The sequence below is a fragment of the Ursus americanus genome, chromosome X, assembly GCF_024610735.1.
Source record: "Ursus americanus isolate L20-20 chromosome X, mUrsAme1.1.p, whole genome shotgun sequence".
Classification (NCBI taxonomy): domain Eukaryota; kingdom Metazoa; phylum Chordata; class Mammalia; order Carnivora; family Ursidae; genus Ursus; species Ursus americanus.
Genome location: NC_142164.1, coordinates 92,230,413 through 92,248,582, shown reverse-complemented (window position 1 = coordinate 92,248,582; position 18,170 = coordinate 92,230,413). Strand labels below are relative to the sequence as shown.

At 35.5% G+C, this 18,170-nt stretch overlaps 1 protein-coding gene across 1 annotated transcript in view; it reads left to right on the top strand.

Moving 5' to 3' along the window:
* Window positions 1-18,170, top strand: part of CFAP47 (cilia and flagella associated protein 47) — a 484,601-nt gene that overhangs the window by 379,825 nt on the left and 86,606 nt on the right. The window contains exon 57 of the mRNA XM_045790463.2: window positions 10,311-10,409. Coding sequence (XP_045646419.2) covers window positions 10,311-10,409 — 99 coding nt within the window. The remainder of the gene's footprint in view (window positions 1-10,310; window positions 10,410-18,170) is intronic.

Below are 18,170 nucleotides of genomic sequence, written 5' to 3'. Positions count from 1 at the left end.
ACCTCTTTTCCTGAACCTTGTATTTTATCATGATTGCCAATGACTATTTTGATTAATGCTGAAGCTGGACACTATCATTTACCTGTTGAAGTTTTCATCTTTCCTGATCATCTCCTGCTCTTGGTATAAAATAATTAAGTAAAAATTAAGAACATAATATCATCTAATGTATAATTCCCTTGTGAAGGCTTTGGCTGTGATAAGAAGGAGAGACATGCCACTATTTACTGAAAGTTGATTGTAGACTCAAGGAAGTCAGCATTTTAATATGGAAGAGATGTGAGCATATGTATAGGCAGAAAGCAGCCAGAGTTGACCAGAAGTTAAAGCTGTAAAGGAGGTGGGGCTTAGCTGATGGGTAAGGCTCTGGGAGGATTAAGATCAGACTTGAAGTAGAAGGAGGAACCATGAACGGGAGGGGCATTTCTCCCTTTGGACAGGTAGAGATAGGATAAAACAAATGTGAGTGTAGATAAATTGTTAGGTCTCAAAGGGACTGGGAATTAAGTACAGTTATGGTTATATTTTTATCTGCTGAGAAAAGGAGATAGAGTAAGAAATTTGAAGAGTGGCCCAGTGGTTTGAAATAATTGCTGGAGGGAATGGAGGATGGAACTGACAAAATTAAAATATGAAAGGTATTGTATTTGACTGGGATTGGAAACCACAAATTTAGATAGGCACCAAGAAAATACGTGTTTGTGAAGTTTGTACCACTTCTGGGGCTCAGAATTCCTGGTATGGGAACAACACACAAGGCTGATAAATGGATCTGTCCAAGGAATGGAATTTTCAAGGCAATTGCAGCCAAATCACTTCATAACTATGAGAATGTTATAAAAACATATTGGATCAAGATTGTTAACATTAGAAATAAATTATGAATCAATTTGTGACTTCTTAATTTTCTTTAATTGGTCTAAAATACTTTTGCTATATAACAGAAAAAAACAGTAAGCTTGACAATGAAAGATTTATTACTCTTTCATATTTTGAAAACAGTCTCTTTTAAGTAAACTCCCTCTCTCTTTTTTTTTTTTTTAAGATTTTATTTATTTATTTGACAGAGAGACAGCCAGCTAGAGAGGGAACACAAGCAGGGGGAGTGGGAGAGGAAGAAGCAGGCTCCCAGCAGAAGAGCCCAATGTGGGGCTCGATCCCAGAACGCCGGGATCACACCCTGAGCCGAAGGCAGATGCTTAACGACTGAGCCACCCAGGCGCCCCAGACTCCCTCTCTCTTGAGTAAATGTTCAGACCCTCAGGTTCTCCCCCTTCCTCCAGCCTGAGGAGACTGGGGACAAAAAAAGACAACCTCTGATATCTTCCCTTCCTTCACTTTCTCCTTTTCCTTTATGAAAATATTTCTCCTTTCCTTTTCTTGGTAATGAAGTCTGTCTCTCTCTCTCTCTCTGTCATAACCTCCTCCCTCTTTCTTTTTTGGGTTCTGTTTTTTCTAGCTACCATGTTTCTGTCTTCTTGCCTTCATATTCCTTGGTGAGTGGGACTCATAATTTGGCCTGAATTGTTGAAGGGCCACAAGGATACATGACTGACAAGGATCAAAATATTTAACCTGTATGTCAAATGTACTCATTTAAAAAGGTACTAAATTAATACCTTCTGATTTAAATATTTGCATATATCTTGAAATTACTTCATGATAGGACTATGCGATCCCTTGCGATCTTTTGAAAGATGTCAGTGCTACAGAATTCACAGAATCCCCTTAGGGAAGTTGATAGCTAGACTTCATAATATTGCACCAAGCTGGTGGTTGCTGAGTGAGAGAGGTCTCACAGTATTTCAGATCCTGCATCACTGATTTTTCTTTCAATAGACAGACAGATAGACAAGGTATATAAGATATATGGGAAACGATATCTTTCAAAACACACTCTTTTTCCAAGAAGGCAACATTTTTAGAATTGCAAACTCATTCTCAAACTTGTATATTGCCAATTCTCTAACGTCTTTTCTTCTGCTGATGTTTTAGCTATTTCCATTTTAATCACTTATCTCAGAAATATTGCCCTTTGACATTCAAGAATCTTTTAATTCTATTTAATTAAATTTATTAATTCTACTGTATGTCATCTCTAAGTTCTTTCAACTGAACATTACACAAGGCAAGGTTGTGAAAAGATTATATTTCAGGGGTCTATTCATATCTTCATTTATGCCGCCTTTAAATGGTGAATGAGGTAGGGTGGCTAGAGAGGAGATGGCCTAAACACTCAGAGCATAGTAGAGACTTCTCAAAAGGAGGCCGTTAATGAGTCCCATGAGGAGCAGGATGGTACGCACAAGCTTCCGAGAGCCAGGGACCTCGCATCTGTGATGCACTCACTTGGTACCATGTTTGAGTTCTGAAAATGTGACTATACTCAATCTTAAAAAAAACTCTGGGAGGTTTCTCAGATGAGGAATCTGAGGCTTAGAAATCTCCCAAAGCCACACAGTGAGTAAGTGATTGAACATTGTCTTGAACTCATCACATCTAGCTGTCTTCTCCAGGACCACCTAATTGACATTCTACATTGTCTGCTTACAGATGGTGCTTGTCAGTCCCCATACCGATAAGGCTCTAAACAATGGCACTTGCCCCTCTTCTTGCTTCCTCCCCTAAGATCTCAGGGAAAGAGGCCTCCCTCGATCCAATCAAAGGACCTCAGGGAATACCTCTGATTCCTACTCCTTTCACATTTTCTCAGCTCTTCAGGTCCCTTCTTTTTTCTTTTTGACTTTGCCATCAGACTCTGGCTCTGCCTCATCAACACATGCTTGGATTTCCTGTCCTGGCCCCCTTGTTTGGCCTGGACATGTACCCTTGCTCGGTGACTGCTATCAATGGACTCAGTTCCCACAATCCTCTCGGATCAGTAATTATGCCCTTCACCCAATCCCTGCTCTCAAATTTCTACCCTACTTAGCCAGAAATAAAGGTGGAAAAAAGGAAGGTAGCCATGAATGGGTCTGAGTCAACACGTTAGAAATTAGGGCCTGATGAATTAAGGAACTTAAGGACACATCTCCATTATATGTATGTGTGTGCCCTTGCTCATATAACCACATTCCAAACCTGCTAATCTGTGCTCACTAATGACGGGTTACGTTAACTCATAGCTTTATTCTTAACTAAATAAGTATTTCAAAGTTGCCATATTTGTTGATAGAGCAGGAATTGAATCTTCAGTCACTGATTATGTGTTTTGAGCATCTATTTTATGCTGAAAACTGTCATACACACGTTTCAAAATGACTGTATCGGCAATATACGTATACACATACATGTATACATTGTATTTTGATCTCATGTAGTATTCTACTTGTGAAATATCAGTGTGGGTTATATACCTAAATTAAGTTATATAAATGAATAAAGCAGTAACTGATGCATGTAAAGTAGCAGTTTTCATTTCTTCTTTACTAAAATAGCTATAGTCTTGAGATCATTCACTCTTTCTACTGAATTCAAATTTAAATGCAGTATTAGTGATTTGACTCAAATATTTAAGTGTAAGTGGGTTCTTTTCCAGACATCAATAGTTTTATTGAAGAGCAAAACAAAATAACAGGGATAAAGGTGTACCTATCAATTATCATATTAGGTTTTACAAATTTCAACTTCCATTTTGAGGGTTGATTGATGTAAACAAGTGCTGTGTTGAGTTGCTGTTGACTCAGGGTTAATTATAACCATGGTGCTCATCAGCAGTAAAATAATAAAGCACACATTGTAGCATAGTTATGACATGTTAATGATGCTTACAGGACAGGGAGAGGCAATGTCTGGTGCATTTGATTTGACATGTTAGAATTAGTTTCTGAAAATCTTGTCCCTGGAGGCTCTCTGAGTCTTATCTAAAGTACCTCCAGAGTTGAATAAATCTTTATGTTAAATATGTAGTGATCATTGTATCTTGCCAATCAGGGTGTGTGTAGCTTTATGTATACATAAAAAAAGAGAAAAATAAGTGTAAGAGAAAGTCCCACACTCTCAAAATCTCTCCCAAATTAAGGCACTCAACTAAGTATTTCAATCAATCAATAAATATTACTGGGAGATGTGAGATTGGTGGGCAGTTGGAATATCAAATAAAAAAAATATAAAAGTCTCTTTGTACCCTAGTTTAATTGGATTATTTGTCTTAGTTTGCTTTGCTTATAGCAAATGATTAATGTTTTTGTAGTATGGAAAATTAGATATAAAATTACTGTTATAGCCACTTTTCAGAAAAGTAATCTGAGATTCAACTTGCTTATAATTAATTTTTTTTTTACTTTAGACACTCTTCAGGAGACTTAATATGTGGAACTCCTTTTTTCTTGTTTAGTAGATCTTAAAAGTCAGTAACTAATAATTGGGAACTTATCAAAATTTAGATTTCCAGGTCCACACTCAGTTATTCTGATTCATTATGTCTGGGGGAGACCCTGCCAGCATAACTTATTCCAGTGCAGGGTGTCAGAAGACTACACTTTGAGAAGCACTGCTCTCTACACAAAGGTCTCAAAATATGTTTTAAAATCATATACCTCAATTAATAAATATTTCTCAGCATTCACTTCACTGTGCATATATTTACTTGGGAAATATATACGTGTAGCATTATCAGCTCATATACTTAATGTCAATAGAGCTTATTTCCTTTTCATAAAGAATTAAGTACAAATATAATTTATAATGTTTTTTCTATGACCCAGTAGTTCCTTTTACACAAATCCCATCTTCAATATAATAAAATGTGCTTTCATTAAAGCTGTAGGAATATATTTTTAATTTTTTTTTTTTTGCCATTTAGTCTTTAATTTTGTCCCCCTAAGATGCAACTTTTTATTTTGAAAAATTTCACACCTATAGAAGAGCACAGTACAATGACTAGTCCTATACTTTTCATATAGATTCATCTGCTTCGTCAGTTGTTAATTTGGGGGGAATTTGCTTTATATTCCATCTCTATCTATAGATTTATAATTTCTTCTCTAAAGCATCTATGGCCTTAAAGAAAGGACTTTCTCCAACATAACTGTAATACCATATCATACACAAAGATTTAATATAGATATGTTAATATTTAATATATACTCCACAGTAAAACTTCTCCAGTTGTCCCAAAAATGTTCCTTGTAACTTAAAAATTGGACCTTTTCTCCAATCTGGGATCCAGTTCAGAACTGTGCATTGCATTTGGTTATCAGAACTCTTAAGTCTCATTTAAGCTAAAAATTTCCTACCACATTGTTCTATCTCTTATAATATTGGCATTTTGAAGAGTCCAGGACAGTTGTTTTATAGAATATTGCACATTATGGGTTACTTTTTTTTTGTACAAAAAGTTCTGTTCCATAATTTCACATTACATATCTTGGAGATTATTCCATGTTAGGACATACAGAACTACCTAACTATATTAACAGCTCTAGAATATTACATTGCATGATGTATTTTGTTTTATTTTATCTTTGTTTCTTCATCACATAATTCTGACTAACATTTTGGGAAGACCATCACATACTGTGTACTTATTACAACACATCAGGGGCACAAAGTCCCATTATTGGGGATGCTAAGTTTAATCACTTGGTTAAGGTTGTGTCTGCCAGATCTTTATGTTGTAAAGGTCATCTTTCCCCCTTATAACTAATAAATAATTGGGGGGAGTGATAATTTGAAACAATGTGAATAACCCCTTCCCTTACAACCTTTCACTTGACAAAACATTTTAGTATCCCTACTAGTATCAGTTATTATGTCTATCATTCTTGCTGTTTTTTATTAGCTGGAGATTCTTATATTAAGGAAAAAAAGCTTTTTCCTCTGCTTTCCTTACTCCCCTCTTTCTATCTCTAAGTGTGAGTACAGCTTCATGGATTTTTTTTTTTTTTTTGTCTTTTACATCTCAGCTTTTATTATTTTCAAATCCCCATCACATCATCACATTTATTCACAGAATACTTGATGTGTAAAAGCATCTGGGGGATCTAAATTCAGAAGACACAAGCTGCGTGACCTTGGGCAAGGAACTTCTTTTGGGGGTGGGGGGGCTTCTGCATCTCCTAACACACTGGGGGATTCACCAGGTAATCTCTAAGGTTGGTTTTAGCTAGTGATTCTATGATTCTTTGACCACTGAACATGTATTGTCTGATGGCCCACACTTTATTCAGGGGGTGCTCCTTGATCAATTTGTTTAAAACAGTGTCATTACCATTTTACTTCTGAGTAATTTCCCTGAGTCTGGGAAAACAAAAACATAACAAATGTTAACAGAATTGATTTGGAAACCTATCTCTGTCTTCTCTGGATTTCTCTGTATCCAGATTTCCAGTAGGACCTTATGGCTTTTAAGAGCAATTAAAAAAACAAACAAACAAACAAAAAAAAAACTAGGGGCACTTGGGTGGTGCAGTCAGTTAAGCATCCGACTCTTGATTTTGGCCCAGGTCATGATCTCAGGGTCATGAGATTGAGCCCCATGTCGGGCTCCATGCTCAGCTCAATATCTGCTTGGATTCTCTCTTTCTCTGCCCCTCCCTGCCCCATTCTCTCCTTCTCTCTCTCTCTCTCTCAAATAAATAAATACATTTAGAAGGGGAAAAAAAACCCTAAAGCTTATATTTGTACAAACCCATAGCTCTTATACCAACAGAGAAAAAAAATCTCATACTCCTTTTCCTTTGTCCTCTTGCATTGAGGCCTGTTTAACTTGTTTACTGAGTTTCTGAATTACAACAAATTTTTATTGGTTTTGAGAAGACATTCAAAGAGTGGCACCAGGACAGACTGGAAAAAGGCAGTGTGAGACCCTCTTTTTTTTTCCCCCTTTTCTTTCCATTATTGATTTCCTACGGTCAAAAGAACATAATCTGTATGATTTAGCTTATTTTCAATTTGTTGAGGTTTGTGTTATGACCCAGGATATGGTCTGTCTTAGTGAATGTCCCACAGGAGCTTGAAACAAATATGTATTCTGCTGTTGTTTTGTGGAATGTTCTACATAATATGTCATTTAAATTCTGTCAGTTAATTTTGTTATGTGGGTCCTCTGAATCCTTGCTGATTTTCTGACTAGTGGTTCTATCAGTTGCTGAGAGAGGGATGTTAAAGCACACAGCTATAATGGTGTATTGGTTTCTTTCTTTCTTCAGCTCTGTCGATTTTTGGTTCATGTAGAGGGATGTTAAAGCACACAGCTATAATGGTGTATTGGTTTCTTTCTTTCTTCAGCTCTGTCGATTTTTGGTTCATGTAAGCTGAGGCTCTGTTATTTGTGATAGACATGTTAGGATTATATGTCTCCTTCACGTATCAATATTATGTAATGCCCCTCTTTGTCTCTAGTAATTTAATTTTCTCTGAAATTTATTTTATATTGATATTAATGTAGCCATTCCTGTTTCTTATAATTAACATTTGCATGATACATCTTTTCCCATCTTTTTTCTTTCAAACTACCAATATCACTAAATTTGAAGAAGTTTCTTGTAGACAGAATATTGTCAGACTATTTTTATTTATTCATTCATTCAGATAAACTCTGCCCTGGCTACCCTTTCTCTCAGCCTCCTATCCAGCAAGAGAATCAGAGTGTTGCCTGTGTCTACCAGCAGGAGCCAGAAGATCAGTTTCCCTCCTCTTCTTTTTTTTTTTTTTTTTTTGTCTACCCCTCTTAGCTGATCTGGGTTTGGGGCTTCTGCAGTGCCTTGTCCGATGTATATAAGAGGCTATAGAGAAACCCGAAACTTGGGGCACCTGGATGGCTCAGTCAGTTAAGCATCCAACTCTTGATCTCAGCTCAGATCTTGATCTCAGGGTCGTGAATTCAAGGCCTGCGTAGGGCTGTATGCAGAAAAGAAAAGAAAAAAGAAACCAGGAACTCACCACCATGTTGTTCCTCAAGTTAACTTTTTCCCATGCTTTCAAAGTCTCCTCAGGCTTGTCTGTTATGTTACATCTGACAGGTTTTAGTTGTAAGACGGAGAGCCTAGGAGGAGTGGAGCTACTTTGTCTTCATGGTTTGTTTTTTTGTTTTTTGTTTTTGTTTTTGTTTTTAGTTATTATTCTTTCCTATACTCCCCAGTTTGGCCAGCAGGATCCTTTGCAAGTCAATCCCTAGGTCCTTTAAATTGTCTCTATTAGTTTTTGAACATTTTGTTACTTTCTGGCACAAGACGTTCCAGTTTCACCACTTAGCTAGTTTTAAAGCTAGAATTAGACACTTTTCTAAGGTTTGCTTTATAGGGACAAAGTATTTAGCATCCAAGAAATGAGCACCAGATGTGCTCACTATTGCTGGGATGTTCCTTTCAGGGGACAGAGCAAATAGAATTTTTAAAAATTGTTGTTTTGGGGCACCCGGGTGGCTCAGTTCATTAAGTGTCTGACTCTTGATCTCGGCTCAGGTCTTCATCTCAGGGTCGTGAGTTCAAGCCCTGAGTTTGGGCTCCACACTGGGCATGGAGCCTTCTTTAAAAAAAAAAAAAAAATGTTGTTTCGTACCGATATCTCCCTTTCGGTCCTACACCATAGGGTTCTTCCTCAATTTACCTCACTCTCTGTCCCTTCTCCCACATGAGAAACCTGGTTCTCAACACAACAGTGAAGTGCATTTGCTCTATCATAGTCAGTATTTTGGCTAATATTGTCAAAATTGCTATATTCTTACAACTACAAAAAAAGAAAAGGGAAGAAAAGAAAAAGGAATAGAAACCTGCTAAATAGAGTTAAAGCTATCTTTACAATTACTTTTTCCACCTAAAATATATTGTACTACAGTACAGAAGTCAGAGAACTATAACCAAAATATTCTTTGATTCTTTATTCTGTATAGCTTTGTTGTCAATTCATACAAAGATGGATTCACTATTTTTTTAATTTAAATTCAGTTTTAAGGGTTGCTTTTTGAGACTTCTTAAATTCAATTGTATTTTTGAATTTGTGAAACATGTATTGTTCACAACTCAAAGCTATATAAAAAGTTCTGAAAGAAATTTCATTCCCATACCTACACTATCTACCACATTCTCAACCAACTGTGTAGGTAATCATCTTCATCTTCATTTGATTCTGATTTATCCATTCTGTGTTTGGTTTTGCAAAAATGAGTTTATATGAATAAGTGCATATATACATACCTAGTCCCATGTCATCCTCTATCTCATGCAGAGGTCGATACCGTATCATTTCTGTTACACCTTGTTAACTTCACCTAATAATATGTATATGTCTAGAATCCCAATAAAATAGTTAATGGACACCCTACTCATTGATTTTTATGACTTGTTAGTACCTCAGGTTTTGCTACATTATTGTTTATATACAACTAGTCGCCAATACAGGGACCTTTTCATTATTTCTAAGAATTTGCCATATAAATAGTGCCCCAATGCATATTGCTATACAAATAATGCCCTTACATATATACTTTTTCATGTTTGAGGTGTATATTAAGGTGTATTTCTACAAGCAGTATTGATTGGCAAACTGGTAAATATATATACAATTTTACCATATGTTACAAAAAATCCCTTTCATAGGGGTTGTAACATGCACTCGCATTCCTTTCTAAGAACAGTGTCTAGTTCTTAGAACTAGTGTCTAAGAACACACTAGTTCAATGTGCTTAAAATTATAAATGCCTGTGCTGATACAGATTTTTGTCTTTTATACATGGTAGTACTAAAAGCAAGTACTTGTTATGTAGCCGGTATGTTTTGGGTAATTGATTGGTTTTGTATTTATTGGTTTAAATTATTGTCAATGCATGTACATTTAAACATACATAATTAACTACTAGGGGGCGCCTGGGTGGCGCAGTCGTTAAGCGTCTGCCTTTGGCTCAGGGCGTGATCCCGGCGTTATGGGATCGAGCCCCACATCAGGCTCCTCCGCTATGAGCCTGCTTCTTCCTCTCCCACTCCCCCTGCTTGTGTTCCCTCTCTCGCTGGCTGTCTATCTCTGTCAAATAAATAAATAAAATCTTTAAAAAAAAAAATACTAGAATCCATTTTTAGGCAGTGGGCTCAAAAAAGCTCTCAGTAATGTCTGTTATTTGAGTAGTTTACATTAAGTTCTAAGAATGTATGAGTTGATTTTATAATATTTTTAATATTATAGAGAAAACCTTTATAATGTTGGATATGTTCTTAAAAAATGCCATTTAAATCTCATCTTAAAATATACTTTGAAAAATAATCATCTGAGAAATTTCCCATTAGAGGGGAGTTTTGATTCTATTTCAATCTCCACTGCTATTTTTCCTCTTGAATGTGACATTGAGGAATAATATCTCTTTATATTTTTATCAGGTCGGGAAAAACCCAGACATCTCGTCATTGACCGTTACTGGGCTAGCTTCTTCCGTAAGACTGCTGCCTTCAAGTTTAGTGGTCTGAGTCCCACACAAGGTACTCCATATTCTGTCATCCTATATGCTTTTGTATTTCAGAGATGATGAAATTAAATGTCTGTTGTCTTAATACATATTTAATAACAATTACACAATTGAATAGTTGGACACAAATTTTAGTAAGTTGACAGAATAACATGGGTAGTATAATCTTTATATATATTCATTATCTGTTCACTGTTTTTCATTCCATAGCACAAAAGTACAACTTGTAAAATATTTTGTCTTTGAGATTTTTAATGTTCGAAAGTCCTTTCAGCCACTTAATACTAAAGTGTGTGAGGGGCACCTGGCTGGCTCAGTCAGTAGAGTGAGTGACTCTTGATCTCTGGATTGTGAGTTTGAGCCCCACGTTGGGTGTAGAGATTACTTAAAAATAAAATCTTTAAAAAAAATACCTAAGTATGTGAGTTAAAGAAGATTTTGGAAAATTAAAAGTAAATAGTAGGCCAAAGCTATTCAGAATCATGAAAAATAATTTCATCTTTACCAAGCTAATGATTCCCTGAAAATTTATTAGAGGGTGTACATCTTTTTGTACTACGTATTAATCATCCCACCTGCACATTGAGGAACAGGAGAAAATCTAACGTGTAAGAAATACTAAAGTTGCTTAAAATCTAAAGCTCGAAAAATATTAATTTGCTTGAAATAATATTTTTAAATTACATTAAATTAATCATAGTTATGGTAAACATGATAAAATATGAATTATCTTAACATAATACAAAAATACTAACTGGAATTGGCAACCACTATTAGCATCCCAATACAAATGGGTTCATGACTTTTTTCTTTTCTTTTTTTTATTATGTTCACTTAGCCATTGTATAGTACATAATTAGTTTTTGATATAGTGTTGAATGATTCATTAGTTAAATATAACACCCAGTGCTCATCACAGCACATGCCGTCCTCAATACCTATCACCCCGTTACTCCCTCCCCCCAACCTCCTCCCGTCTGAAGCCCCGAGATTGTTTCCCGGGATCCATAGTGTTTCATGGTTCATCTCCCTCTCTGATTTCTCCACCTTTGGATTTCCCTCCCTTTCCCTATTGTCCTCCATGCTGTTACTCATGTTCCACATATGAGTGAAACCATATGATAATTGTCATTCTCTGCTTGACTTACTTCACTTAACATAATCTCCTCCACTTCCATCCATGTCGATGCAAATGGTGGGTATTCATCATTTCTGATGGCTGAATAATATTCCATTGTATATAGGTACCACACCTTCTTTATCCATTCATTTGTCAATGACCATCTCAGCTCCTTCCAATTTGGCTTTTGTGGATGTTGCTGCTATGAACAGTAGGGTGCACGTGCCCCTTCTTTTCACTACATCTGTGTCTTTGGGGTTAATACCTAGCAGTACAATTGCTGGGTCATAGGGTAGCTCTATTCTTAACATCTTGGGGAACCTCCATACTGTTTTCCAGAGTGGCTGTACCAGCTTGCAATCCCACTAACAGTGTAAGAGGGATCCCCCTTCGCCACATCCTCACCAACATTTGTTGTTCCCTGTTTTGTTAATTTTTGCCATCCTAACTGGTGTAAGGTGGTATCTCATTGTGCTTTTGATTTGTATTTTCCTGATGGCTAGTGATGTGGAGCATTTTTTCATATGTCTGTTAGCCATTTGTATGTCTTCTTTGGAGAAATGTCTGTTCATGTCTTCTGCCCGTTTTTTGACTGGGTTATTTGTTTTTTGAGTGTTGAGTTTGAGAAGTTCTTTATAGATCTTGGATTTATTGTACTATTTATATCGGCATCCTAAATCTCATTATTTTATTTCATTTGATACACCTCCATAGTGTAGGTGTTATTATTACTCTTATTAAATCAAGGAGATTGCAATTCAGAAAAATTAACTTACATAAAATTAAGACAGTTGCTTAATGGCAAAGCTAAACCTCCTGTGTACGACTTCAAAGTCTTTGTTTCCAATTTCTTTGTAACCCATTAAAAAGAGTGTAAACAGTAGTTCACAAAAGAGTAAGTGCAGATGGACAAAGAATGATTCAAAATACATTCATAGTCACTAATATTCAAATAGATGTTGATTTAAATGATAGCCACGTAAGTTTGCTTTTTCCTTTTTTATCTTTATTTTTTTATTACTAGAAACCATGGTGAGATTTGAACAAGTACTGCTTTGGGGAATATAAATCACAACATAGCTTCTGAAAAGCACTTTGTGTAATGTATATAAAGAAACTTAGAAATTATCACCCTTTTGACCCAGTAGTTGCAATTCTGCTGAGATCATTTTTTTAAAGATTTATTTATTTATTTTACGGGTCGGGGGGAGGCAGAGGGAGAGGGAGATAGAGTCTTAAGCAGACTCCACGTTGAGCACAGAGCCCAAGGTGGGGCTCAATCTCACAACCCTGAGATCACAACCTGAACCAAAACCAAGAGTCCGACACTTAAATGACTGAGCCACCCAGGTGCCCCTCTGCTGAGATCATTTAAAGAAAGAATCAAAATATTGCACTGCTTATAGTAGCAAAAAGTTGGGAACCATCTGAATGCCAGATAACATCCTTACTATATTTGTATTAATTATTTACATGTCTGCTTATATTTTCATTTTACTTACCCATTGAATATATGAGACATTTTCTTTTTTAAAATTTTTTTCCATTGGTTCTACACTTTCAGTCTTTCCACATTGTGAAATCCATAAAAACTTCACCTACATTTTCTTTTTCTTCTTTGTAATGGGGAAAGAGATACATATAAATAGGCAGCTTTCTCATTTACTCCTTTAATTCATTTGGATTTTGCTTGTTTGCTGTGTAATGATAATTTTATTTGATTCCCTTCATTTAATTAGCAAGCTTCCCATCTTTTCATTTGATAATAATAATCATTCTGTAGCCACTTATTTTTGCATCCTGTACTCGATCATATATATTCTGTTATGTGGATCTATATTTCAGGTCTTGTTCTAGTGCCATACAGTTTAAATCCTATAATTTTACGTTTTCTTTTTTTTTTTTATGTTTTCTTATTCTATTTCTTTCTTTTCATGATCTCTTACATAATTTATTTCCAGGGCGCCTGGGTGGTTCAGTCAGTTAAGTGTTTGACTGCTAGTTTCAGTTCAGGTCATGATCTCAGGGTTGTGAAATTGAGCCCTAGTCGGTGTCTGCGCTCAGCATGGAGTCTGCTTCAGATCTCTCCCTCTTCCTCTCCCCCTCCCACTTGAGTGCGCTCTCTCTCTCACAAATAAATAAGTCTTCTTAAAAAATGAATTAAAAACATAATTTATTTCCTTTTATCACCTATTTATCCTTATAGAAAAAATTCAGAATAATTTTTTGTCAAGTTTCAAAGAAGTCCCAATAAACATTTGATCACAATTACATTAAACCTATAGACAAATCTGGGGAGAACATCTTTGCAATAATCTCCAGGACCATTTATTTCCTTGTTATTTTCAAGCATTGTGTTTGTAAATGTCAGTAAAATTCATTTTTTGCATGACAAAATCATAAAGCTTCCAGTACCCATACTTTTATTTAAATAAACCAAATAATGAGTGAAAGGGGCTAAAAGGTAAAAAAAAAAACAAATACGTAAATAAAAATAAAATGCCAGGGATTGCCTACTCTAAACATGGAGTTGTGTATGGGAATTATGGAAATTGTTGTTTCTTTTACCAAAGTCAACAGTCTTATTACATTAGTTTACAGACCTTTTATCTTTGTTTATTAATTTGAACCGCTCATATATTGAAATGACTTTCCTTGGTTTTTTTTGATTCTTAGTTCTTTATTCTTCAGCAAGTGATTTTTAATATAGTTTCAATTTTAAATAAATAATTAATCCAGTTAGTAATTATATATAATGTAATTTCTGTGCAACACAGACCAACATTGTATGTTCCAGTTTTAAATTTTCTAATTTGAAAAAAAGAGATTCTGAAAGTACTTTCTTAATTATAATTTATATTGTTCTAATTGTCTTCACATCATTTTCAAATTTAATCTAGTGTTCTCCTGCGTTCCTTATTGATTTCTCTAGTGTCTTCTGTGACTTGTTTTTTCAATAAACAATGTACATCCTGCCTGTGTGGGTGGTTGACAGTTCAAGATGTACTACCTGCTGCTCTATATAATAAAATCTCCAAAGGGGGTTATTTTCTGTAGAAACTTCTTGTTTGCTCTGGTGTTCTTATGTGGTATTAGTATTAGGGGTGTTCCTGATGATTCAGGGAACATAAACATTAGAGGTACAACCAAAATGGGAGCTGTTTCTTATATTGCTATGGACATTTTTAGAGACTTTAGGGTTCATTGGCCATACTCTAAAAATTACCTGTAGGTATAATCTCATATGCCATGTAAAGCATTTATAACCTTAAAACTCTTTCCACCTCTACATGGAACATTTCCTTGGTGAATACTTGAGAACTAATAAAGATTATCTTATTCTTGACCAGCATTTACCTAAGTGTGTAGAGTAAAATACTAATTTCAAGAGATAGAAATAGATATGAGAAAAAAAAAAAGAAAAACTAAATTCTATGCTTAAATTTGGGAAATACCAGCTTAAACAAAATTTCCTTTATGGCAGGTTTTCCTAGTACTTTTTTTTTTTTTTCCTAATGCTGTCTGTATTTCCATATTGAGGAAATAACATGCTTTTGGAATGTATATCTGGCTAAGAGACATACTTTTGTAAATGTTGCTCTCAGGTGAACTGAGTTAGCAGAGAGGTTCTAAACTCCTACCCTCCAGTTTGCTATGTCCTGTGACATTGCATTCAATTCAATTCAGGGAAGGGCTCAGCGTTAAAGGGAGACCAATTGACAGCTGCTAAGACTAGTGTATGTTTCTCGATGCAAATGCTGCTGCTTCATTTCATGCTAAGCTCTTCTATGCATCATCCCAGTCTTAACCTGACTTCAGCAACATTTTGGTCTATATGTGACAAGAAGACATAGATAAAAATAATTTCTGCAAATATTCTCATATTACCTTCTTTCTGAAATTTAAGTTCCTTTGTATTTATAAAATCCTCTGATAAAATCGCATCTTTGTATATGAAGATATCGACCAAGACTAGAATTCTAGCTATTGACACTGTTTATTTCACATTGGAAAAGGACATTCACATCCATTTTATTCCACTACAGAAACTTTTTTTTTCCTAGAATTTCTTCATTAGAATGAGTTCCATGCTATGGTGTAGATAGCTCAATATTTCATTTTGTTTTTAATAAGTTCACTGTCCTTTTTGTTATCTTTCTCTCAAAACTGGTGACAGGAACTAGACAGGAGGGGGGAGGAGGGGGTCTTCCTGTCAGTGAAGAATGTTAACCTGCCACGCTTTCACTTTGAAGCTCATTCTTGTCTACACATCTAATTAGGTTGAGTAACCAAGAATGAGATAAGAGTAGAGGTGAATTGTGATCAGGGAAGACATCCTGCTACAAAGCCGATACATTTATAAGACTCGAAGTGTTCTTTTACTCCTTCACCAGGAAGTAATCAAATGTCACCGAAGAAAAAAATCTTAGCTGTAGCATTTTCCTGGGTACTCTGACTGTGACATTTTAAAAAACAGGGTGGGGGGGAGGGGTTAGTTTTAATTTATATCATAACGTAACTCTAGAGAATAAGTTGCTACTTCCTAGGACCCTAAGAAGATATCCAAGCTATAGGCACTGGCATTAGACTTAGAGTCTGAAAATCTGTTGTGTTCCAGCTTTGACTGTAACCTAGAAAGTTTGTGTTAGCTTGAGCTAGTTTCTGTATTCCTAGATCCTAATCTGGACATCATAAAAAATGAAAATCGGTTTTACCAAATAGGATATTTTTTGAAGAACAAATGCAATTGTGTATGTGAAGAAATTTCTAAACACTAAAATTACAAGTATTGGTTATTAGTATTATTTGTATAGGTGAAAACAGGTATAAACACAAAGATGGATTCCTGGTTTCTTCAGTTTTATAAGAAACAAGACTAGCATACTGCTGATGCATGCCAGGAAATACATTTCTGAAAAATGAATAAAGAAATAAATAATAGGTTTCTTTTCTTCTGAAACCCATTTGTTTTCTAGGTGAAACAATTGCTAAACAAATGTTTTAATTTTTGTCAGTTACTCATTGATGAAATTCTTATTACCTTAGGTGAATACTGATTTTCTAGAATACTAGTTTTTCCAGAAAAAAATTTCTTACAGAACAGTAGATATCTATTTCTATATTTGTGTCTGTATTTTTAAAATTATCCATCTTTGTTCTTCCTTTTGATATCCCTAATCCTTTATGTGTTCTACTTTTATTAAACATTTTCATTAAAAAATATCACTGGGGTGCCTGGGTGGTTCAGTCGTTAAGTGGCTGCCTTAGGCTCAGGTCATAATCCTAGGGTCCTGGGATCGAGCCCCTCATTGGGCTCCTTGCTCAACGGGGAGCCTGCTTCTCCCTCTCCATCTGCCTGCTGCTTCCCCTACTTGTGTTCTCTCTCTCTGTCAAATAAATAAATAAATAAAATCTTAAAAGAAAATAAGAAAAAATCACCAAATTTCAGTTATTCATCTACAACCTTCACAAATTTTGGCATGTCACCTATATAATAATTTACTTAATAGTATTTGAATGAAAAACAGTGTCACTTGCCGTGAGCAATAACAATGTACTCTGTGCAAGGAACTATTTCAAACACTTTACAAATATTAAAGGATTTAGTCCTCACAATAACCCTATGAGATAGATTGTATTAGTACCCCTCTGTTAGATGAGTATACTGAGACATGTAGGAGTTATGTCCAAGATCACACCCACAGTATATGCTGAAGCTTGGGTTTGAATGTAGGGCTTGGGCTCTTACTCAACTATACAATACTATTATAAATAGAAGACAGCTGTAAAACATCTGTCAATAATAAACAAAAATTTTAAATATCTGTCCACGTTTTGCTCAGAATTGTCTGACGTATCATTGTTGCAAAACTGTTTTCCTGGGAAGCAGTCTCTGAGAAGGAGTTTAGTGTGCAGCAAGTTTATTAGGCAGTACTCTCGGGATCAGCAGCACTGGGGAAGACAAGAATGAACAACACTGAACAGAGGGAGAAGGTGGAGACAGAGGTGTTGGCTCATACCACGGCAAGCATTGAAACGAGGCTAGCTCTTCAGAGTTGCCCCAGTTTGGAATGAGGAGGCCATGATTTTATACCTCCATCTCATTTTCCCCCCACTGCCTACATCAATCTATTGTTAAATGCGTCTGCCCAGGAAAGGAGTTTGGCTTTGGTCGGGTGGCTCTATAGCTGAAGGCCCTCCTCCCAGAGAGCTGATACCTAGCTACTATATACTGGCCATGGTCTTCGTAGCTTGCGGCATAAAGTCATGAAGATATATTTCTCTTTTTTACTAGAAGCATTATTGTTTACTTTTCCTGATACATATTTCAATAACTTCAAATATGGTAAGGTGGGAGTCAAGGTTCATTTTATTCATTATGTATACCAGATTGTCCTAGCACCATTTATAGTGATGCATAATTGCATATATTATCTAGTATCTTCCATATTATTAATACATTAATTAATTGATGGATATGTTAATAAGAATATCTTCATACACACATACTCTACAATTGATTTATGGTCATTTTCTAGGTTGTTTCGTTAATGAACTAGTCTATAACTAGCTAGTATCTTTTTAAAAATTGTGATTTAAAAATTTTTAATTCCAATATAGTTAACATACAGTATTATATTAGTTTAAGGTGTA